Source organism: Amblyraja radiata, chromosome 41 (assembly GCF_010909765.2).
Source record: "Amblyraja radiata isolate CabotCenter1 chromosome 41, sAmbRad1.1.pri, whole genome shotgun sequence".
In the NCBI taxonomy this organism is placed as follows: Eukaryota; Metazoa; Chordata; class Chondrichthyes; order Rajiformes; family Rajidae; genus Amblyraja; species Amblyraja radiata.
Window position 1 is genome coordinate 9,578,744 of NC_045996.1, and position 25,521 is coordinate 9,604,264.

At 51.6% G+C, this 25,521-nt stretch overlaps 1 protein-coding gene across 1 annotated transcript; it reads right to left on the reverse strand.

Annotated features, from left to right (window-relative positions):
- Positions 1 to 228: 228 nt before the first annotated feature.
- LOC116967889 (calpain-3-like) lies at positions 229 to 24,927 on the reverse strand. The gene is made up of 15 exons (XM_033014531.1): positions 24,582 to 24,927; positions 23,745 to 23,814; positions 17,650 to 17,768; positions 15,672 to 15,805; positions 13,383 to 13,554; positions 12,316 to 12,399; positions 11,647 to 11,732; positions 10,753 to 10,830; positions 9,968 to 10,122; positions 7,113 to 7,273; positions 6,275 to 6,286; positions 5,196 to 5,401; positions 3,568 to 3,604; positions 2,260 to 2,334; positions 229 to 330 (listed from the first exon to the last, which is right to left on the reverse strand). The coding sequence occupies exons 1-15, from the start codon at positions 24,876 to 24,878 to the stop codon at positions 280 to 282; spliced, it is 1,737 nt and encodes a 578-aa protein (XP_032870422.1). The 5' UTR covers positions 24,879 to 24,927; the 3' UTR covers positions 229 to 279.
- Between the last annotated feature and the right edge of the window lie 594 nt (positions 24,928 to 25,521).

Consider the following 25,521-nt stretch of genomic DNA (forward strand, 5'->3'; position numbering starts at 1 on the left):
CCAAATGTTTCTTAAATGTTGCGATAGTCCCAGCCTCAACTACCTCCTCCGGCAGCTCGTTCCACACGCCCACCACCCTCTGCGTGAAAATGTTACCCCTAAAATCTTTTTTTCCCCCCTCACCTTAAACCTATGTCCTCTGGTCCTCGAATACCCCGACTCTGGGCAAGAGACTGTGTGTGTTTACATGATCTATTCCTCTTGTGATTTTGTACACCATAGGCACCACACACAGTATTGGCTGGAGAAAGAGTTCACTGCTCTCGCCTCGTGGGCTCACTAACCTGAATTGAAGACCGTCATGAATTCTGGGGCACTCAAGGTCGTGCTCTGGGAACAGAGAGAGAAAGAGAGAGAAAGAGAGTTGACCACATGTCTGATGCAGAATCAAGATACACCCGGAGACTTCAACTGGGGCCAAGGGGAGATCATTTCTGTCCCTAGAATGAGTGAACCAGGGGGCAACTTGGCAGAGAGGCACACGCCAAACCTCCTGCGCATGCGCACATTGACACACACACACACGTGAGGCTTCGGAGGCCCAATCCAACGCTAAAAGTGGAGATTTTAAAATCGGGATCACAAAAATTTGGGGGGGATGTCCCCCACCTCTCAAAACATGGGGGGGGGGCGTGTCCCCTCTGGCCCCCCCCGGGTTTTCCGCCCCTGTCCCCGTGACCGCGTGGGTTTTCTCCGGGTGCTCCGGTTTCCTCCCACATCCCGGGTCAGCAAGTTAATTGCCCGCAGTGTCCGTAGGGAGCGGTTGGGAAAGTGGGATTATGAGTTGTCCCATCCCGTGTCCAGTTGTGGTGGATCACTGGTGGGCTTGCTGCCTCACGGCGCCAGAGACCCGGGTTCGATCCTGACCTCGGGCGCTGTCTGCGTGGAGTTTGCACGTTCTCCCTGGGACCGCGTGGGTTTCCTCCGGGTGACCTGGTTTCCTCCCACAAACCAGAGTTACGCGGGTTTGTAGGTTAATTGCCCCTAGTGTGTCGAACATAGAGCTAGTGTTCAGGTGATTAATGGCCGGCGTGGATTCGATGGGCCGAAGGGCTTATTTCCACGCTGTATCTCTAAATTAAATTAAAATTAAAAAAAATGAATAGCAACTCAACTCAAAGGGGTGGTGATGGGGGGGAGGAGCGAGGGGAGAATGGGTTGCCAGGCAACAGGGAGAGAGGGAGTGGGACTTATGGGATTGATACTGAGAGGGCTAGCAGAGACTAGATGGGTCAAACGGCCTCCTTCCACATCGCAGTAACAGGTAACAGGATTGGCCACGCCAGCAGGGCGGCATCTACCAAATTTTTATAATATAGCAAAAATAAATTTAATTAATGATCGCAATAATATAAATAATACAATACAAACCCACCATAATAATAATACTAAATCACCCAGTTATCTAAACAAATATTCCTTAATTTTACACTGCTATACAACGACATCACTATTCTTGCCAAGGATACGTTCCACGGTCCCAGAAATCCCCCCGGACTGGACAAAATGTTCCCAATGTTGGGCGAGTCCAGAACCAGGGGCCACACAGTCTTGGAATAAAGGGGAGGCCATTTAAGACTGAGGTGAGAAAAAACTTTTTTTACCCAGAGAGTTGTGAATTTGTGGAATTCCCTGCCACAGAGGGCAGTGGAGGCCAAGTCACTGGATGGATTTAAGAGAGAGTTAGATAGAGCTCTAGGGGCTAGTGGAGTCAAGGGATATGGGAAGAAGGCAGGCACGGGTTATTGATTGGGGACGATCAGCCATGATCACAATGAATGGCGGTGCTGGCTCGAAGGGCCGAATGGCCTCCTCCTGCACCTATGTTCTATTTTTCTATGTTTCTATGGCGCCCGTATACAGCGGGTAGTCCATCGCTAGCACCACCCGGGCGCGTACGTAACCCCGAAAAAGAAGCTCGGGCAGAGCCCTCTTCCGCCCGGCGCCGTGACCCGCGGATGGCCAGCTTGGCCAGGCCCAGGAGTAACCCGACCAGGACATCCTCAGCCCCAAACCCTCTCCCCCACGTACAGGGTGTCCAAAGATGAGGGTGGTGGTGGGTGTGAAGGCGAGGAGCAGCCCCTTTAGATGTTGGAACAGGGGCTGCAGCCTCACACACTCCGCGTACTAGACACACACTAGACGTGGTACACAGACTCTTCCGGTCCGCAAGAGCGCCAGGCAGCTGGCGAGTCTGTGAACCGCGAGAGAAACAGGTTGCCCGGGACTGCCCCCACCCCGGGTCCCCGAGGCACCTACAGTATCAGTGACTTCACGCAGGATCTCCGAGTTACGTCGATGGGCGGTGGCACCATCCGTCTCCGTCCTGTTTATCTGAAAAAGCCAGAGGAAAGATTAAATCCATGGCCCGGCACCCCGAACTGCTGGAGGAACCCAGCAGGTCAGGCAGCCTCTGTGGAGGGTGATGGACACACCACGTTACGGTTCGGGACACGGCGAGCGGGCGGCACAGCGGGTAGAACCGCTACTTCACAACGCCAGAATCCACGGCTCAATCCTGACCCTGGGTGCTGTATGTGTGTGTGTATGTGTGTGTATGCGCGTGTGTATACATGTGTTTGTGTGTGTCTATGTGTGTGTGCATATGATGCGTGTATGTATGTGTGTGCATGTGTGTGTGTGTGTGTGTGTGTGTATGCGTGTGTGTGACATGGTGTATTCATGTGTATGTATGTGTGTGTATGCGTGAGTGTATACGTGTGTGTTTGTGTGTGTGTGCGCGCGTGTGTATGTGTGTTTGTGTGTGTATGTGAATGTATGTGAATGTGTGTGTATGCGTGTGTATGTGTGTGTGTATGCATGTGTGTGTGTGTGTATGCATGTGTGTGTGTATATGCGTGTGTGTGTATGCGTGTGTGTGTATGCGTGTGTGTGTGTGTATGCGTGTGTGTGTGTGTGTATGCGTGTGTGTGTGTGTGTATGCATGTGTGTGTGTGTGTATGCGTGTGTGTGTATGCATGTGTGTGTGTGTGCCTGTGTGTGTATGCGTGTGTGTGTATGCATGTGTGTGTGTATGCCTCTGTGTGTGTGTATGCGTGTGTGTGTGTATGCCTGTGTGTGTATGCGTGTGTGTATGCATGTGTGTGTGTATGCCTCTGTGTGTGTGTGTATGTGTATGCCTCTGTGTGTGTGTGTATGCGTGTGTGTGTGTGTGTGCCTGTGCGTGTGTGTGTGTATGCCTGTGTGTGTGTGTGTGTGTATGTGTGTGTGTGTATACATGTGTGTGTGTGCATGTGGAGTTTGCTCGTTCTCCCTGTGACCGTGTGGGTGGGTTTCCCCCAGGTGCTCCGGTTTCCTGCCACATCCCACAGACATGCAGGGTTTGGAGATTAATCGGCCCCTAGTGTGTAGGGAGTGGATGAGAAAGTGGGATAACAGTGTGAACGGGGCGATCGATGGTCAGCATGGACTCGATGGGCCGAAGGGCCTGGATCCATGCTGAATCTTTCGAGCGATCATTTAAAAGGTCTCCCACAGTGAGAACAAACGCCCCTGATCAGTGTGTGTTGTGACAATGTCTCTATGCATTGCTGATACATTAGTTACCGTTGGATCGAAGTCGTTGATAGTGCGGGCATTCTCTCTGTAAGGGAAGATGGTTCCAACATTAACAGGTACCAACCTAGAAACCACAACATTTATCGAACTGAATCCACGGACAAATGCCCAGGGCCACAACATCAGATGGAGAGAGCAATTTAAATCCAGAACCAGGCACGGTGGGCGCAGCGTTAGAGTTGCTGCCTCACAGCGCCAGAGACCCGGGTTCGATCCTGACAACGGGTGCTGTCTGTACGGAGTTTGCACGTTCTCCCCGTGACCTGCGTGGGTTTTCTCCGGGATCTCCGGTTTCCTCCCACACTCCAAAGACGTACAGGTTTGTAAGTTAATTCCCCTTTCACTATGGAGCTATAGTGGTGGGTTTGTTGGTATTGTTGTGTATTGTACATAATATTCTTGTCATAATTGATTTATTTTATGACATGTTCCCGATGTTGGGGGAGTCCAGAACCAGGGGCCACACACACAGTTTAGGAATAAGGGGTAAGCCATTTAGAATGGAGACGAGGAAACACTTTTTCTCACGGAGAGTGGTGAGTCTGTGGAATTCTCTGCCTCAGAGGACGGTGGAGGCCGGTTCTCTGGATGCTTTCAAGAGAGAGCTAGATAGGGCTCTTAAAAATAGCAGAGTCAGGGGATATGGGGAGAAGGCAGGAACGGGGTACTGATTGGGGATGATCAGCCATGATCACATTGAATGGTGGTGCTGGCTCGAAGGGCCAAATGGCCTCCCCCTGCACCTATTGTCTATTGTCAACTTCTCTTAAACTTCCAAAGTAACAAAGTTATCAAATAACGATTTTTTAAAATAAAACACCCCAGATACTGATGATTTAAGCTAAAATTAGAAACATAGAAAATAGGTGCAGGAGTAGGCCATTCGGCCCTTCGAGCCTGCACCGCCATTCAATATGATCATGGCTGATGATCCAACTCAGTATCCTGTACCTGCCTTCTCTCCATACCCCCTGATCCCTTTAGCCACAAGGGCCACATCTAACTCCCTCTTAAATATAGCCAATGAACTGGCCTCAACTACCTTCTGTGGCAGAGAATTCCACAGATTCACCACTCTCTGTGTAAAAAATGCTTTTCTCATCTCCGTCCTAAAAGGTTTCCCCCTTATCCTTAAACTGTGACCCCTTGTCCTGGACTTCCCCAACATCGGGAACAATCTTCCTGCATCTACCTGTCCAACCCCTTAAGAATTTTGTACGTTTCTATAAGATCCCCCTCAATCTTCTAAATTCTAGCGAGTACAAGCCGAGTCTATCCAAGTCTTTCTTCATATGAAAGTCCTGCCATCCCAGGAATCAGTCTGGTGAACCTTCTCTGTACTCCCTCTATGGCAAGAATGTCTTTCCTCAGATTAGGAGACCAAAACTGTACGCAATACTCCAGGTGTGGTCTCACCAAGACCCTGTACAACTGCAGTAGAACCTCCCTGCTCCTATACTCAAATCCTTTTGCTATGAATGCTAACATACCATTCGCTTTCTTCACAGGGCCGAATGGCCTACTCCTGCACCTATTGTCTATTGTCTATTATTTAATTTAGCTTGAGTTTATAAAACCCCGCCAATCCCAGCCCCCTTCTCCCACGGCCCTGTTACCTAGACAGGTTGGCCTTCCGTGCGAAGATGCGGAGGAAGAATCCTCTCTCCTCGTTCTGGTTGAAGGTGCTGGGCACGATGACATACTGGCCCGGCGGCAGCTGTGTCCGGCGGGAGATCGCACGCGTGTTGATGTAGTTCCCCGACTCGAACACCGCCTCCTTGTTGAAAAACTTGCGGCCGAAGGGAGCGGACCGGTCCTCGTGCTTGAGGGGAGTCATCGAGTTTAGAGATACAGCGCGGAAACAGGCCCATCGCCCGCGCCGACCAGCGACCCCCCGCTCATTAACACCCACACGCACACACACTACGGACAATTTTACATTTATACCAAACCAATCAACCTGCAAACCTGTACGTCTTTGGAGTGTGGGAGGAAACCGGAGTACCCAGAGAAAACCCACGCAGGTCACGGGGAGAACGTGCAAACTCCGTACAGACAGCACCCGTAGTCAGGATGGAACCCGGGTCTCTGGCGCCGTGAGGCAACAACTCTGAAAGGGAGAGCACACACAGGCCCTTCGGCCCTTCATGCCACCCATCTGCACGCTTCCCATTTTATTTTCTCTCCACACGGTGGCACAGCGGTAGAGTTGCTGCCTCACGGCGCCAGGACCCGGGTTGGATCCTGACTACGGGTGCTGTCTGTACGGAGTTTGTACGTTCTTCCCGTGACCGCGTGGGGTTTCTCCGGGTGCTCCGGTTTCCTCCCACCCTCCAAACACGTGCAGGGTTGTAGGTGAATTGTCTTCAGTAAACTTATGAATTGTCCCGAGTGTGTGTAGGATAGTGTTAGTGTACGGGGAGGGGGGCGAAGGTGGGGGGGGGAGGGGGGGCTGAGGGTGGGAGGCGAGAGGGGGGTGAGGGGTGGGGGCGAGGGGGGAGCTGAGGGTGGGGGCGAGGGGTGTGGGTGAGGGTGGGGACGAGGGGGGGACGAGGGTGGGGGTGAGGGAGGAGGCTGAGGGTGGGGGTCGAAGGCGGGGAGGCGAGGGGGGGTTAGGGGAGGCGAGGGGGGGGGGGAGACCATGGCCAGGTACGTGGGGGAGAGGTCAGGCTGACGGTGGGTGCAGCATACCTACCCACTTAGGCACCTGGAATAGAAAGAGCAACAGGTTAGAAACTGGTAACATGCAGCACATGCATACACACGCACACACATGCATACACACGCACACACATGCACCCACACACGCACACGCTCACGCGCACACACACACATATAACACGCGCATATACACACAGCACGCCTCTTACTCCAATTTGCAAACACATACACACGTGTATATACACAAACATCATACACACACACATCATATATATATGTGCATTTGAGCAAGAGTGTGTGTGAGTGTGCACGTGTGTGCGTGAGCATGTGCGTGTGTGAGTGTGCACGTGTGTGCGTGAGCATGCACGTGTGGGCGTGTGTGCGTGAGCATGTGCGTGTGAGTGTGCACGTGTGTGCGTGAGCATGTGCGTGTGTGCACGTGTGGGCGTGAGCATGTGCGTGTGTGAGTGTGCACGTGTGTGAGTGTGCACGTGTGTGCGTGAGCATGTGCGTGTGTGAGTGTGCACGTGTGTGCGTGTGGGCGTGAGCATGTGCGTGTGTGAGTGTGCACGTGTGTGAGTGTGCACGTGTGGGCGTGAGCATGTGCGTGTGTGAGTGGGCGCGTGTGTGCGTGGACATGTGCGTGTGTGCGTGGACATGTGCGTGTGTGCGTGGACATGTGCGTGTGTGCGTGAGCATGTGCGTGTGTGCGTGAGCATGTGCGTGTGTGCGTGGACATGTGCGTGTGTGCGTGGACATGTGCGTGTGTGCGTGGACATGTGCGTGTGTGCGTGAGCATGTGCGTGTGTGCGTGAGCATGTGCGTGTGTGCGTGGACATGTGCGTGTGTGCGTGGACATGTGCGTCACTCACTGCGAAGATTTGGAATGCGATGTACAGGTGCGTGGAGCCGGTCTTGCGCCCGTCTTTCTGCAGCAGCTGCACGGCGATGGTGCAGGCCGGCGAGCCCCCGTGCGACTCCTCGTCCTCCTCCAGCAGCTGCAGCCGGTACTGCGGGTTGCGGGAGAACGTGTCTGGGGGAGAGACATGCATGGGAGGCAGCGGGGGAGAGGGGCAGCAGTGTCAATGTCAGGTGCAGTTAACCCCGCTCAGCGCCCCTCAATGAACCAGCAATATCACTCAACGTTCTTCCCCGAGTTTCTTCCCGGCTGTTATCAGGCAACTGAACCATCCTATTGCAGCTAGACAGCAGTGCTGAACTGCAGATGCTGGTTTACACTGAAGGCAGGCACAGAATGCTGGAGTAACTCAGCGGGTCAGGCAGCATCTGTGGAGAGAAGGTGATGTATCGGGTCGTGGTGGCGGTGTGCCAAGCCATGCCGGTCTGTGACACACCGGGCAGCTCGGGCTGGGCACGGTGCCAGTTGCGGGGGCGTGGAACGCTGTCCCAGTGTCAGCTCCCAGGAGGGCGGCTGCATTCCTCGACAAGCCCTGACTTGGGTGGGATGTGTGGGAGGGCATCTGTCTCATTCAACAGTGGAAGGAGCGATCCTCACTGCAACCCACTGTGTGTGTGTGTGTGTGTGTGTGTGTGTGTGTGTGTGTGTGTGCGTGTGTGTGTGTGTGTGTGTGGGGGGGGGGGGGGGGGGGGTGAGGGGGTCAATAGACAATAGGTGCAGGAGTAGGCCATTCAGCCCTTCGAGCCAGCACCGCCATTCAATGTGATCATGGCTGATCATCCCCAATCAGTACCCCGTTCCTGCCTTCTCCCCATATCCTCTCCACATCCACTCTATCCAGGCCTTTTGCTGTTTGGTAAGTGTCCATGAGGTCACCCCTCAACTTTCTAAACTCCAGCGATTTGAGGCCCAACGCTCAGATAATGTTTACCCGACCATTCCTGGGATAATCCTTGTAAACCTTCTCTGGACCTAACGCAGGCAGGTGAGACTGAGGCAGGTATGAATGTTGGTCAGTGTGGGAAAGTTGGGCTGAAGGGCCTGTTTCCACACTGTGTCATTCTACGACCCCACCCATCCTGATGTACTGTAGACCATCTACCGGCATTTCAAGTGCTGGTTTAAATATAATAATAATAATAACAACTTTATTTATAGAGCACTTTAAAGACAACCACTGTTGCCACAAAGTGCTGTACATGATTAGTCATGGACAAGATATTATTACACGACAATAAAAACATTAAAAGAAAGAATAAAAACAATAAAATTAAAAACATTAAAAGCACTAAAACAGGAGCAAAGTCTCATGCAGGGTCAAAAGCCAAGGAATATAAATGTGTTTTAAGACTGGTTTTGAAGATGGACAGTGAGGGGGCCTGTCTGATGTGCAACGGCAGAGTGTTCCAGAGTGCCGGAGCAGCAACAGAGAAGGCTCTATCCCCTCTGAGCTACCGCTTAGACCTCGGTACCTCCAGGAGCAGCTGATCAGCTGACCTGAGGCACCGGGCAGGAGTGTATGGATGAAGCAGCTCAGAGAGGTAAGGCGGGGCGAGCACATTTAAGGATTTAAAAACGAATAAAATAATTTTAAAATGTTGTGAGAATCTCCCCCAGGCTGTGTGTGTTCCACCCTAGAAGATTTAAATTGTTTTCTTTCACTGCACGGAATCTCTTGCCCAGATTCGGGGAATCGAGGCCCAGAGGATATAGGTTCAAGCTGAATATAGGTGCAGGAGTAGGCCATTCGGCCCTTCGAGCCTGCACCGCATTCAATATGATCATGGCTGATCATCCAACTCAGTATCCCATCCCTGCCTTCTCTCCATACCCCCTGATCCCTTTAGCCACAAGGGCCACATCTAACTCCTTCTTAAATATAGCCAATGAACTGGCCTCAACTACCTTCTGTGGCAGAGAATTCCACAGATTCACCACTATCTGTGTAAAAAATGTTTTCCTCATCTCGGTCCTAAAAGATTTCCCCTCTTATCCTTAAACTGTGACCTCTTGTTCTGGACTTCCCCAACATCGGGAACAATCTTCCTGCATCTAGCCTGTCCAACCCCTTAAGAATTTTGTAAGTTTCTATAAGATCCCCCCTCAATCTTCTAAATTCTAGTAGTCAACTGCAGTAGAACCTCCCTGCTCCTAAATTCTAGCGAGTACAAACTGAGTCTATCCAGTCTTTCTTCATATGAAAGTCCTGACATCCCAGGAATCAGTCTGGTGAACCTTCTCTGCACTCCCTCTATGGCAAGAATGTCTTTCCTCAGATTAGGAGACCAAAACTGTACGCAATACTCCAGGTGTGGTCTCACCAAGACCCTGTACAACTGCAGTAGAACCTCCCTGCTCCTATACTCAAATCCTTTTGCTAATGCTTATGTGGTTAAAATGTGGTTAAACAAGTAACTGGCCAAATGGACATCTCTGTTCGTCTGTTGGCAGAAGATAAGACTTCTGCCACACTTGACATGACCAATTGTAAGACCAAATGAATTATGTCATTGGACTCAAGGTCATGACTCAGTCGTCGGTGATGTTCCTAGCAATACCCCGCTCGCAGCGCCAGATGTAAAAGCTAACGTTCGTTAGAAGACATCAGAACAAATGATCATTTAAAAGAATCAAACTTTATCACGGTACCGTGAGTGGGGGAGTTACCAAGAGTATGGTCACATACTTCTTGTCTCTCGGAGGCCCACTCGCTGAAAGTGAGTGGGTAAGCAGCATGTTTATACACTTAAAAGGAGAAGCGCATTACCAAGTGACCGGGAGATCCCCCCCACCACCACCTCGCCGTACCTTTGCTGAGGTTGCCGCCGGCACTGATCCCTGCCATCCACATGCCCTCGTGGTTGGTGATTCCCCACACACACTCCTTGTTGTGGTCGCACATGGGGTCGTGGCTGCACAGCTCCACATCGCTGAACTGCTCCACCAGTATATTGGCGGGAATCCTGCAGGAGGGAGCGAGAGAGAGGGGTTACTATACGATGCGATACTATACGTCGCAACACGATACGATATAATACGTCACATCACAATACGATAGACAATAGACAATAGGTGCAGGAGTAGGCCATTCGGCCCTTTGAGCCAGCACCGCCATTCAATGTGATCATGGCTGATTATCCCCAATCAGTACCCCGTTCCTGCCTTATCTCCCCATATCCCCTGACCCCGCTATTTTTAAGATATCTAGCTCTCTCTTGAAAGCATCCAGAGAACCTGCCTCCACCGCCCTCTGAGGCAGAGAATTCCACAGACTCACCACTCTCTGTGAGAAAAAGTGTTTCCTCATCCCCGTTCTAAATGGCTTACTCCTTATTCTTAAACTGTGTGTGGCCCCTGGTTCTGGATACGTCACGCTGTGATAGATCACGATACGATACGCCACGATACGTCACAATACATCGCGATACGCCACGGTACAACACGACACGACATGATACGATACGTCAGGCCACGATGTTTCCACAAGGGCGGAGAATTCTGGCCGACAAACACATTGAAGCACGGTTTCACGTATCACTTATCCCGTCACACACGCGACGCCTTCGAGCAAGGTTTGGGAGTGAAGGACTCACCAGAATTCACCCTCCTCGTTGAACTTGAGCTTGAGCCTGATCTTCTCCTCCTGGCTCACCTCATTCCACACGGTCGACCTGCCAAGACAAGGTGGTACGGTGAAGGGACAGAGAAGAAGGGCGGCGCGTGGGGGGGCGCAGCGGTAGAGTTGCTGCCTCGCAACGTCAGGTACCCGGGTTCCATCCTGACTACGGGCGCTGTCTGTACCTTCTCCCCGTGACCTGCGTGGGTTTTCTCCGAGATCTTCGCTTCCCTCCCACACTCCAAAGACGTGCAGGTTTGTAGGTTAATTGGCTTCAGTAAAATTGTAAATTGTCCCTAGTGTGTGTAGGATAATGCTAGTGTGCAGGAATCGCTGGTCGGCACGGACTCGGTGGGCCGAAGGGCCTGTTTCCACACTGTATCACTCTATGACTCTATGGTCGTGCCCAAAATCCCTGGAGAAACCCATCACGCAACCTCCCTTCCATTGACTCCATCTACACTATACGCTGCCTTGGCAAGGCCAGCAGCATCATCAAGGACCAGTCGCACCCTGGACACTCCCTCTTCTCCCCTCTCCCAACGGGCAAGAGGTATTGAAGTGCGAATACACACACCTCCAGATTCAGAGACAGTTTCTTCCCAGCTGTTATCAGGCAACTGAACCATCCTACCACAACCACTGCTGAACTACTATCTACCTCATTCGGACTATCCTTGATCGGACTTTATCTTGCACGAAACGTTATTCCCTTTATCATGCATCTGTACATTGTGGACAGCTCGATTGTAATCATGTATTGTCTTTCCGCTGACTGGCTAGCACGCAACAAAACGCTTGCCCCTGTACCTCGGTACACGTGACAGTAAACTACACTGATCGGAGACGTTCCACGTGTTCCTGCCGTTACCTGTCGCTCCAGGGTCCGTTGTATTCCTTGCGGCCCCACGGATTTCTCAGTCGGAAGAGTTTCACGGCAGCGTTCGACAGGCTGACCTGTAGAGGGGGGAGCGAGAGAGTGAGAGTTGGGAGGCGGGAACGGTAGGGAGTCACGTACGCCGTGCAGGCTCACGCCGGGCGCTATGAGGTAGCAGCGCCCAGGATCCCAACGACAGGGGCGCAGCGGTAGAGTTGCTGCCTCACAGCGCCAGAGACCCCGGTTCGATCCCGACTACGGGTGCTGTCTGTACGGAGTTTGCACGTTCTCCCCGTGACCTGCGTGGGCTTTCTCCGAGACTTCAGTTTCCTCCCGTGACGTACAGGTTTGTAGGTTAATTGGCTTTGGTATAAATGTAAAATTGTCCCTGGTGTGTGTGTGTGTGTGTGTGGGATAGTGTTAGTGTGCGGAGATCGCAGTTTGCCTGTTTCCGTGCTGTCTCTCTCAAGCCTAAAGTCACAGACAACGACTGATGTCCGCGTTGAGGTGGAGGTGAATCGGAGAGTTTAATTAACGTCCACTGGTCCGGTAAACCCGGCAGCCCAGCACCACAAGGCTCTGAAAGTAACGGAGTATTGGAGTTTTCCTTGGGGCAGTTCACCCACCACAGCCGCGCTCTCTGGACCAGGATCAGACACTCACCTTATCCGCAGCTACGATGGAGTAGGCATGCCCGGCCAACAAGCCCAAAGGTCGTTTTGTCTCCATCTCTCCCGAGCTGTCGGCCTGCATACACCCACAAAAAAGCACAAGGTATTAGATTCACTGAAGATGGACACAAGAGTTGACTCAGCAGTTGACCCAGAAGATAGATACAAGGGTTGACGTCACCCATTCCTTCTCCCCAGAGATGCTGCCTGTCCCGCTGAGTAATGCCCCTGTCCCACTTAGGAAACCTGAACGGAAACCTCTGGAGAGTTTGCGCCCCACCCAAGGTTTCCGTGCGGTTCCCGGAGGTTTTTGTCAGTCTCCCTACCTGCTTCCACTACCTGCAACCTCCGGCAACCACCTGCAACCTCCGGGAACCGCACGGAAACCTTGGGTGGGGCGCAAAGTCTCCAGATGTTTCCGTTCAGGTTTCCTAAGTGGGACAGGGGCATAACTCCAGCATTTCGTGTCTATCTTCGGGTGTAGACCAGCCTCTGCAGTTTTTCTCTGCTTAAACTTAATCAGAGCTGGCCACCGATGAGCAAGGAAAGGTGGAGCCCACAATGGTCCATTGTTGGCTGTGGAGGAGGTGATGACAATAGACAATAGACAATAGGTGCAGGAGTAGGCCATTCGGCCCTTCCAGCCAGCACCACCATTCAATGTGATCATGGCTGATCATCCCCAATCAGTACCCCGTTCCTGCCTTCTCCCCATATCCCCTGACTCTTCAAGAGCCCTATCTAGCTGTTGAAAGCATCCAGAGAACCTGCCTCCACCGCCCTCTGAGGCGGAGAATTCCACAGACTCACAACTCTCTGTGAGAAAAAGTGTTTCCTCGTCTCCGTTCTAAATGGCTTACCCCTTATTCTGAAAATGTGGCCCCTGGTTCTGGACTCCCCCAACATCGGGAACATGTTTCCTGCCTCCAGTGTGTCCAAGCCCTTAACAATCTTATATGTTTCAATGAGATCCCCTCTCATCCTTCTAAACAGAAGGATACAAACAATGTTTCCACACTGTATGTCTACCGTCTGAAGGCAGGGGGTGTGGGGGTGTACCTCGATGGAGCAGGAGATCATAGTCTGTTTGTTGAGAGCTTGCTTCACCATGTACCACAGCTCCTTGGGTTTGGTGTTGGCCATCTCCATGGACACGGCAATACCACCAGTGAAGTCCTCCATAGCCTCCGACACCCGTCCCCCCGACAGGATGGAGTAGGAACCGTGTAACCTGCACAAACACACCGTGGGGGGGAGGCATATTAGCAGCGGAAACAGGCCCTTCGGCCCGCCGAGGCCGTGCCTACCAGCGATCGCCCATTCACACACTAGTTTAGCTCACAGATACATAATAATAATAATGGATGGGATTTATATAGCGCCTTTCTAATACTCAAGGCGCTTTACATCGCATTATTCATTCACTCCTCAGTCACACTCGGTGGTGGTAAGCTACTTCTGTAGCCACAGCTGCCCTGGGGCAGACTGACGGAAGCGTGGCTGCCAATCTGCGCCTACGGCCCCTCCGACCACCACCAATCACTCACACACATTCACACACAGGCAAAGGTGGGTGAAGTGTCTTGCCCAAGGACACAACGACAGTATGCACTCCAAGCGGGATTCGAACCGGCTACCTTCCGGTTGCCAGCCGAACACTTAGCCCATTGTGCCATCTGTCGTGGCCACCAGAGATCGCCCGTTCACACACTAGTTTAGCTCACAGATACAGCGCGGAATCAGGCCTTTCGGCCCATCGAGACCGTGCCGACCAGCGATCCTCGCACATTAACACTATCCTACACACACACACTAGGGACAATTTACAATTATACCAAGCCAATTAACGTACAAACCTGTACGTCTTTGGGCAAACGAGGGAGTTCTGGTTCTGGTTCTGGTTCTGGTTGGTGACTGTGCAAACACCTCATCAGTGGTTATCTCGCGCAGGTCGGAGTGAGTAGACGAGCGATTACATTGTGAAGTGAGCCTTTTTGACCAAGTTGAAGAGATCTAGTTGTTCGATCCCCTGTTTAAATGACAACATGGGGAGCAGCACGTGTGTTGGGTGGTAACATATTACCCTTATCGTCCTAGGGTAAAGGGAATATTGGTCGCAAGGTTTATTGACATTTAGCGAGTTGATGATGTAGGGACCGTTATATTGTCTTGTTTCATGGCAGTCTGTGCTCTGGGATGATGGGAGATTTGATGACGTGATGTTGTGAATCTCCTTGTAAATTGCAACAAGTCTGAGCCTGATTCTGCGGAGTTCTACGGTACCCCATCCGAGGGAAGTCAGCGTATTATTCACGTTTGATTTGCGCTTGTACTCCACTTGGGCCTGAACAAGGACTTGTAGGCATTCTCTGATGTACTCCACGCATGTTACAGGGAGTGGTGTATCCACCATAAAGGGCCTGTCCCACCTGGGCGTCATTAGCGCGTCATTTATGCGACATCATTTACACGTCACGATGCATGACGCGCGCGCTGAGACGCGCATTACGCTCGCATGGTGCGCGGTGACGTAGGCAGTGACGCATGGTCGCGCACGGCACCCCAGCATTTTGGGATGTACAAAATCTTCGCGCAAATGCCGCCCAAGTGGGACAGCCCCTTAAGTTTAAATTCCATTCACAATCCACATTGAATCTGCCTTAATCTCCCTTTCAGAGAGTGTGTAATCAGATACACTTGTGACCCTGTCACACACATCCTCTTGGCCCATCTCACGGAAGGTTCCGGGTTGGTGTTTACAGTACTGAGGGGTGATTGTTATCACAAGTGGGGTGTACCTGGTAATCCTCAAACCGGTCCTTCCACTCTCACTGAGGCTGCTGCAAGCAGAGGCTGGCTCTGGCAACACACACAGCCACGCATACACATACACATACACACACACACACACACGCACGCACACACACGCACGCACACTCGCAAGCACACACACGCACGTGCATACAGACACGCACACGCACGCACGCACGCACCCACGCACCCACGCACCCACGCACCCACGCACACACGCACACACGCACACACGCACACACGCACACACGCACACACGCACACACACACACACACACACACACACACACACTCATGTGCACACACTCGCACACAGACGCACGACACACACCAGAGCCAACCACTGCTTGTCATTGTAGTGTAGGAGGAAGCTTGTAAATTGTCCGTAGTGTGTGTAGGATAGTGTTAGTGTGCGGGGATTGTTGGTCGGTGACGACCCGATGGGCCGAAGGGCCTTCCGCGCTGTATCTCTAAACTAAACTAACCTGATCTAAACTGAACTTACAACGATCGACAAGGTTGCCGTCAGAAACTTACTTGGCGTAGGCTTTCTCCAGCAGAGCGCTCCACAGCTCTCTCCAGGTGGAAGAGGCGGTGAAGATCAGGTGTTGGTTCTGAGTGGGGAGAAAGTCATCGACAACAACCTCCACCCATCTCCCAAACTGCCAGAACTGAGGGGGCAAGAGGGAGAGGGTGGTGTCAACAACACTCCTTCACAGAGCCCCCCCCCCCCCCAACTTGTCCTGCCCCCCCCCCCTCCCCAACTTGTCCTGCCCCCCCCTCTCCCCAACTTGTCCTGCCCCCCCCTCTCCCCAACTTGTCCTGCCCCCCCCCCTCTCCCCAACTTGTCCTGCCCCCCCCTCTCCCCAACTTGTCCTGCCCCCCCCCCACCCCAACTTGTCCTGCCCCCCCACCCCAACTTGTCCTGCCCCCCCACCCCAACATGTCCTGCCCCCCTCTCCCTCAATAGTCGTGCAACTGTTACGTTGAGGACAATGGGGAACCTGGTGTGGGGGGCCCTCTCTGTGTGTGGGGGGTGGGGGTGGGGTGGGGGGGAGGAGGAGGGGTTGAGGAGGGGGTGAGGGGCATGGAGGGGGGGAGGGGAGAGGGGGGGGGAACAAAGCAGGAGCCAGCGTACTTTGAAACGTTGTCAATGCCTTAGGTAGCCACTATTTGTATACCTTGGGTGTTCAAGCAAAGAATCTCACTCTGCCCAGCCACATGCGACAATAGTGTATTTCATTCCATTCCAAAGATGGCCAATAGTTGGTCAAGTTGGGCCAAAGGGCCTGTGTCTGAAGAAGGGTCTCGACCCGAAACGCCACCCGTTCCTTCCCTCCAGAGACGCTGCCTGTCCCGCTGAGTTACTCCGGCTTTTTGTGGCTATCTTGGGCCTGTCTCCACACTGTGACGGTGTGTTGGTGGGCGTAGGGGCAAGTTGGGCCAAAGGGCCTGTCTCTAGGCTGTGTGACTCTGTGACTATGACTATGGGGTAGGGTTGAGGTGAGGAGAGCAGAGTGTAAAGGGCCTGTCGCACGTAGATGGCGCGCAAAGATTTTGTACATCACAAAATCCTGGGGCGCCGCGTGTGTCACTAACTACGTCACCACGCACCATGCGCCCATCACGTGCGCGTCACGACCCGCGCGTCGTGCTTCGTGACGCGTAAATGATGTCGCGTAAATAACACGCAAATGACACCAAAGTGGGACAGGCCCTTTAAGAAGATTTGCGGGACAGGTTTGTTTTACACAAAGGGTCGTCTCTTCTTGCGTGTGGCGTGCACACCCCCTATCGTCAGACAACTTGTTCTATTTGATCTTATTTGATGGCATTCGTCAAAACAGGGCAGACCATGCGAAGGTTGCAATCTTCCCCACCCCACAGAGGGTGGTGAGTGTCTGGAACGCGCTGCCAGGGGAGGTGGTGGTGGTGGTGGCAGAAATGTGGAGGTGGAGGGTGGTGAATCTGTGGGACTCATTGCCACAGACGGCTGTGGAGGCCAAGTCAATGGATATGTTTAAGGCAGAGATAGACAGATTCTTGATTAGTACAGGTGTCAGGGGTTATGGGGAGAAGGCAGGAGAATGGAGTTGGGAGGGAAAGACAGATCAGCCATGGCGGGGTAGACCTGATGGGCTGAATGGCCTCATTTTGTTCCTATCATATGTGTATATATATATATATATATATATATATATGGCATTTAAGAAATGTTTGGATAGCCACATGGATATGCAGGGAGTGGCGGGATGTGGATTACACACAGGCAGATCAGAGTTGGTCTTGGCATTGTGTTCAGCAGGGACATTGTGGGCTGAAGGGCCTGTTCTTGTGCTGTACCCTTCTACGTTCAACGATCTGAGTCCACTCGGCCCATCGAGTCTTGTGCTGGGTCCCAGTCCCACCAGACTGCTCATTCCCCACAGCAGGTTAGTGCAACCCTCCCTCCCTCACACAGTAACACTCTACCATCACCCCCCCCTCCTCTCCCCTCCCCCACCCTGGCCCGTACCCGGAAGTGGAAGATGCCGGCGTAGTTCTCCTGGAAGCTCTGGTCGTTGGGGACCACATAGTTGAAGAGGTTGGCGTCGAGCGTCAGAGAGGACATGGCCGCCAGGAACCAGCAGTCACCTGCAGGGGGGGGGGTGTTGGAGGAGGGAGGTTAATGGGAATGGAAGAGAGGGGGGAGAAGGAAATAGGCGACGTTTCGGGTCGAGACCCTTCTTCAGCTATTTCTCGTGTCTATCTGCGGTTTAAACCAGCATCTGCAGTTTCTCCAACTTCAAATAAACCTTGCATCCCCTCTCTACTCATCCCTGCCCCATCCTAGTCATTGTACTAGTTTCACTGTCATTCATTGTCTGCAACTCATTTTCACCCAGATCACGGCTAACAATGGCCTGTTTCCTTTATCATTGTCACCTTTTTGCAGATCTCTCATTCATTTGTTCTACATCTCTCTATAATCAGTGTCTATACCTCTCGTCCCCCCCCCGACTCTCAGTCTGAGGAAGGGTCTCGACCTGAAACGTCACCTATTCCTTCTCTCCAGAGATGCTGCCTGTCCCGCTGAGTTACTCCAGCATTTGGTGTCTATCTTCGGTTTAAACCAGCATCTGCAGTTCCTTCTTACACAATAAACTGAACTAATTGGATCTAAAATTCTCAACATGTTTACTGTCAGAACTTGCCCATGTTACACAAATAACCAAAGTTGCTTCACCCTCTGTCATCTCAGCAAAGCGAGTGTTGGCTGCTGGTAAGACATGACTTTCGTGGTAATCAGTCAAAAGCCTGTTGTGATTTGTCTCCTGGTGATGTTTCAAATTGTTTTTTCTGGAACGGTGCAGGGCTCTTTATCATTTCAAAAACGATTGCAAAACCATCTCCCCTCTCTGGCCCCAAACCTGTTTGCCCCTTCATACAGTCTTCAGTTTAGTTTATTGCCACGTGTACCGAGGTACAGTGAAAAGCTTTTGTTGCGTGCTAACCAGTCAGTGGAAAGACAACACATGATTACAATCGAGCCGTTTACAGTGTATAGATACAGGATAAAGGGAATAACGTTTACATAGAAACATAGCAAATAGGTGCAGGAGTAGGCCATTCGGCCCTTCGAGCCTGCACCGCCATTCAATATGATCATGGCTGATCATCCAACTCAGTATCCCATCCCTGCCTTCTCTCCATACCCCCTGATCCCTTTAACTACAAGGGCCACATCTAACTCCCTCTTAAATATAGCCAATGAACTGGCCTCAACTACCTTCTGTGGCAGAGAATTCCACAGATTCACCACTCTCTGTGTGAAAAATGTTTTCCTCATCTCGGTCCTAAAAGGCTTCCCTCTTATCCTTAAACTGTGACCCCTTGTTCTGGACTTCCCCAACATCGGGAATAATCTTCCTGCATCTAGCCTGTCCAACCGCTTAAGAATTTTCTGCGGAGTCTGAAGAAGGGTTTCGGCCCGAAACGTCGCCTATTTCCTTCGCTCCATAGATGCTGCTGCACCCGCTGAGTTTCCCCAGCAATTTTGTGTACCTTCGATATTCCAGCATCTGCAGTTCCCTTTTGAACCCTTAAGAATTTTGTAAGTTTCTATAAGATCCCCCCTCAATCTTCTAAATTCTAGCGAGTACAAGCCGAGTCTATCCAGTCTTTCCTCATATGAAAGTCCTGACATCCGAGGAATCAGTCTGGTGAACCTTCTCTGTACTCCCTCTATGGCAAGAATGTCTTTCCTCAGATTAGGAGACCAAAACTGTACGCAATACTCCAGCTGTGGTCTCACCAAGGCCCTGTACAACTGCAGTAGAACCTCCCTGCTCTTATAATCAAGGTGCAAGGTAAAGCCAGTAAAGTCCGATCAAGGATAGTCCGAGGGTCACCAAAGAGGTAGATAGTAGTTCAGCACTGCTCTCTGGTTGTGGTGTGTGCAGGATAGTGTTAATATGCGGGGATTGTTGGTCAGTGTATATTCGATGGACCGAATGCACACACACACAAAGACGCACAGATACACAGACATGTGCTCACACACTCACACACAGATACACACACATAAACAGATGCGCACACACACACACACACAGCGTTAACCATTATACCCCAGACAAATCCCAACATCTGGAAAGGAAACACATGTTCTGTGGATATGTTGCATAACACTTATCTAGTAAATATCGATAACTGCCAGGTTATTTAGTGCATGGGTTAGATCCAAATTCCCATCGCACGCTCCTGGCATAGGTTAGATGCAGAGTGTAGCTCCAGAGACCCCAGTTCCATCCCGACTACGGGTGCTGTCTGAGCCGAGTTTGTACGTTCTCCCCGTGACCTGCGTGGGTTTTCTCCGTGTTCTCCGGTTTCCTCCCACACTCCAAAGACGTGCAGGTTTGTAGGTTAATTGGCTTGGTATAAATGTAAATTGTCCCTGGTGTGTGTGTAGGATAGTGTTAGTGTGCGGGGATCGCTGGTCGGGCTAGTACGGACTCCGTGGGCCGAAGGGCCGGTTTCCATAACGTATCTCTAAAACTAAAACGACTAAAAGTAGAGAGTTATTTTCCAGCAGGGTTGGAGTGTGAAGGCGAGGGTTGGCATTGTAGTGGGTGGTACGTGGGCCAATACAGAGGGGAACCATAATCCCCACTAACTTGTCAACGTTCCCATTGTCCAAGTTTGACATCTTCACGAGCTATTTAAAAGGTCAAGGTTCAAATAGAGTTGTTGTCATTAAGGATTGGGTCTTGCTATAATCAGAATACCACACACACGCACACACGCACACACACAGATGCACAGGCGCACACACGCATGCACGCACACACAGACACACACGCACGCACACACACACACTGAATGCCAGGCGCGCACACACGCACGCACACACATGCACAGACACACGCACACACATACACGCACAGACAAACACACATGCATACACACACACACAGACACACACATGCACGCACACGGGCACAGACATGCACACGCACATCCATACACGCACACAGACGCACGCACACACAGAGATACAGAAGTACACGCAGACACACACACAAGTGCTCACATACACAGAGACACACTCACGCACACACACACATAAACAGATGCACACACACACACAGACACAGACTCACACACACACACACACACACACAGACATCGTTAACCATTATACCCCAGACAAATCCCAACATCTGGAAAGGAAACAGATGTTGCACAATCTGTGGATATGTTGCATAACACTTATCTAGTAAATATCTATAACTGCCAGGTTATTTAGTGCATGGGTTTGTTCCAAATTTCCATCACACGCTCCTGGCGTAGGTTAGATACAGAGTGTAGCTCTCTCTCTCTCTCTCTCTCTCTCTCTCGCTCTCTCTGCACTGGTGCAAGTTCCCCTGTCCCACTTAGGAAACATGAACGGAAACCTCTGGAGACTTTGCGCCCCACCCAAGGTTTCCGTGCGGTTCCCAGAGGTTTTCGTCAGTCTCCCTACCTGCTTCCACTACCTGCAACCTCCGGGAACCGCACGGAAACCTTGGGTGGGGCGCAAAGTCTCCAGAGGTTTCCGTTCAGGTTTCCTAAGTGGGACAGGGGCAGACACAGAGCAAAGCTGCTCTACACGGTCTGTCGCCAATTCTGAGACCAGGTCCCGAACCCAAAACGTTAACTAGTTGCTCTTTCCACAGTGCGGGCGGCACAGCGGTAGAGTTGCTGCCTCACAGCACCAGAGACCCCAGTTCTATCCCGACTACAATAGACAATAGATGCAGGAGTAGGCCCTTCGGCCCTTCGAGCCAGCACCGCCATTCAATGTGATCATGGCTGATCATCCCCAATTCCTGCCTTCTCCCCATATCCCCTGACTCCACTATTTTTAAGAGCCCTATCTAGCTCTCTCTTGAAAGCATTCAGAGAACCTGCCTCCTGCCACCCAGCTTTGTGTCATCTGCAAATTTGCTAATGTTACTTTGAATCCCTTCATCCTAATCATTGATGTACGTATATTGTAAATAGCTGCGGTCCCAGCTCCGAGCCTTGTGGTACCCCACTAGTCACTGCCTGCCTTTCTGAAAGGGACCCGTTAATCCCTACTCTTTGTTTCCTGTCTGCCAACCACTTCTCTATCCATGTCAGCACTCTACCCCCAATACCATGTGCCCTAATTTTGCCCACTAATCTCCTATGATATCAAATGATAAGGTCCCAGTACAGGTGCTGTCTGTACGGAGTTTGCACGTTCTCCCCGTGATCTGCGTGGGTTTTCTCCGGGATCTCCGGTTTCCTCCCACACTCCAAAGACGTGCAGGTTTCCAGGTTAAATTGGCTTTGGTAAAAATTGTAAAAACTGTTGCAAAAAATAGTGTGAGTGTGCGGGGGTCGCTGGTCAGCATGGACTCGATTGGCCGAAGGGTCTGTTTCCGTGCAAAAGTCTAAAGGGTCTGAAGAAGGGTCTCGACCCGAAATGTCACCTATCCATGTTCTCAAGGACTGATGCCTGACCCGCTGAGTTACTCCAGCATTTTGTGTCCTTTTTTCTCTTTCCACAGATGCTGCCTGGCTGACAGTGACTCTACCACGACACCACTGTGCCCCTTTAGCCCGGTCCACAACCAGAGAGCAGTACTGAACTATCTACCACTTTGGTGACGCTCGGACTATCCTTGATCGGACTTTACTGGCTTTACCTTGCACTAAACGTTATTCCCTTATCCTGTATTAAAGGAGAATTGAAGGACGTTCCTTTAGGAAGGAGATGAGGAGGAATTTCTTTAGCCAGAGGGTGGTGAATCAATGGAATTATTTGCCACAGAAGGCTGTGGAGGCCAAGTCAGTGGAGATTGGTAGATTTTTGATTAGTACGGGTGTCAGGGGTTATGGGGAGAATGGGGTTAGGAGGGAGAGATAGATCAGCCATGACTGAATGGTGGAGTAGACTTGATGGGCCGAATGCCCTCATTCTGCTCCTATCAGGGCATGAGGGCTTAGGGCATAGCTTTAAGATGAGAGGGGCAACGTTTAAAGGCTGGTGAATCTGTGAAATTCTTTGCCACAGACGGCTGTGGAGGCCAAGTCAGTGGATATATTTAAGGCAGAGATAGATAGATTCTTGATTAGTACGGGTGTCAGGGGTTATGGGGGGAAGGCAGGAGAATGGGGTTGAGAGGGAGAGATAGATCAGCCATGATTGAATGGTGGAGTAGACTTGATGGGCCGAATGGCCTAATTCTACTCTTGTCATCTTATGACTTATGTACCTATACACTGTAAATGGCTCGCTTGTAATCACATATTGTCTTTCTGCTGACTGGCTTTTCACTGTACCACTAGAGACTCAAGTCACTAAACGAAACTAAACAAAAATGCTGGAGAATCTATGGAGCGAAGGAAATAGGCAAGAGGCAATAGGAAATAGGCAACGTTTCGGGCCGAACCCCTTCGGGATTCGGCCCGAAACGTTGCCTATTTCCTTCGCTCCATAGATGCTGCTGCACCCGCTGAGTTTCTCCATCATTTTTGTCTACCTTCGATTTTCCAGCATCTGCAGTTCCTCCTTAAACTAAACTAAAACTCTGGAGAAGGTGCACAAAAATGCTGGAGAAACTCAGCGGGTGCAGCAGCATCTGTGGAGCGAAGGAAATAGGCAACGTTACCCTTCTTCAAACTCTGTAGAGACAAGGGGAGAACGTGCAAACTCCACACAGACAGCACCCGTGGTCAGGATCGAACCTGGGACACTGGCGCTGTTGAGGCAGCAACTCTACCGCTGCACCAGAGTACCGCCCCAAACCTAAACTAAAGCTCACATCCGAGGGTGAAAGGCCAGGCAGCCAAGGTCAGGTGTAACTAGACACCTGCAGACAAACATGACACGACAAAACTATGTTTTGACAAACAGACAAAACCGGTCTGAAGAAGGGTTTCGGCCCGAAACGTCGCCTATTTCCTTCGCTCCATAGATGCTGCTGCACCCGCTGAGTTTCCCCAGCAATTTTGTGTACCTACGACAAAACTATAGCCTGACTTGCGTTTTTGTGAACAGAACAAACATTCGCTGGAGCTGCTGAACGGTTATCAAAACACCAAAGAAAAAACACTCACCCAAACTCCCCTGGACTATGTCCGTGGTGCTGAAGGAGTCGATAAAGAACTGAGGATGTTTAAAGAGTTGCTGGAAATCAAATCAAAACGGCTTGGTGTAAGGACTTGTGATTCCCAGCGACCGCGGCCAATACTACAGGATTTACCTGTAAATACTGACATTGATACGCTCTCCACGGGACCCCCCTGTTAACACACACACATATACACACACACATATACACACACACACATATACACACATACACACACACACACACACACACATATACACACATACACACACACACACGCACACATATACACACACACACGCACATATATACACACACACACACACATATACACACATACACACACACACACGCACACATATACACACACACACGCACATATACACACATACACACACACACACACACGCACACATATACACACATACATATACACACACACATATACACACGCACACATATACACACATACACACACACACGCACATATACACACATACACACACACACGCACACACGCCCACACACCCACACACATATACACACACACACACACATATACACACATACACGCACATATACACACATACACACGCCCACACGCGCACACACACCCACACACACACACCCCTTGGGATCCCCGTGGAAACAGGGGAGTTAGTCTCACGCTTTCCAGAGTAGCGCCGGTGGGACAGACACACAGGGTAGTTTGAATGCCCCTCTCATCTCTCATCTCTCCCCTCTCCCCTCTCCCCTCTCCTCCTCTCCTCTCTCCCCTCTGACGTTGCCCTCTCCCCCCTCCCCTCTCCCCTGCCCCACTCACCGTGGCCCGCACCCACTGTACCCCGGGCACGGACATGGAGCCGAGGGAGGTGGCGTCGGCGGGGAAGGTGCGATCCACGAACAGGCGCCGGTCCCGCAGACACTCGCGGCGGATCAGCTCGAAGCGCTGCTCCCGGAACGGGATCGGATCGTCCCTGGAACCCGGGTCGGGGCCGGAGCCGGAGCCGCCCTCCCTGGGCAGGGGGTCTCTCTCCCCGGGTCTGGGCTCTCTCTCCCCCGGCCCGGGGTATCTCTCGGGAGAGGGGTCGCGGGAACCTGGTGAGCTGGAGTTTCCCATCGTGCTGGCGCTGCTGCCCGTCTATACTAGTCCCTCCCTCATTCTCTCTCTCTCTCTTATCCTCTCCTCTCCTCCCCTCTCTCCTCCCCTCCCAACCACTCCCCTCTCCTCCCCTCTCCTCTCCTCCACTCCCCTCCTCTCTCCTCCACTCTCTATTCCCCATCCTTCTGAACCTTCTGAATGTTGTAGTCGCCAGGGCAGTACTCTGCATATCGCCAAATTGGACAATTTTACATTTTTTATCAAGCCAATGAACCCTGCCTCACTCTTACCCCCCAGTCCCTCCCCTGCGGAACTCTAGTCGGAGATAAGGGTTTGAAGAAGGGTCTCGACCCGAAACGTCACCCATTCCTTCTCTCCAGAGACGCTGCCTGTCCCGCTGAGTTACTTCAGCATTTTCGTATCTTCGGGATGAACGTTACCTCAGCCGCCCCGCTTTAATGGCACTGTCCGACAGAGGCCCTCGACACTTAGCTGTGAGGAGGATGCTAGGAGGCTGCAAGGTGACTTGGATAGGCTGGGTGAGTGGGCAAATGCATGGCAGATGCAGTATAATGTGGATAAATGTGAGGTTATCCACTTTGGTGGCAAAAACAGGTAAGTAGATTATTATCTGAATGGTGGCCGATTAGGAAAGGGGGAG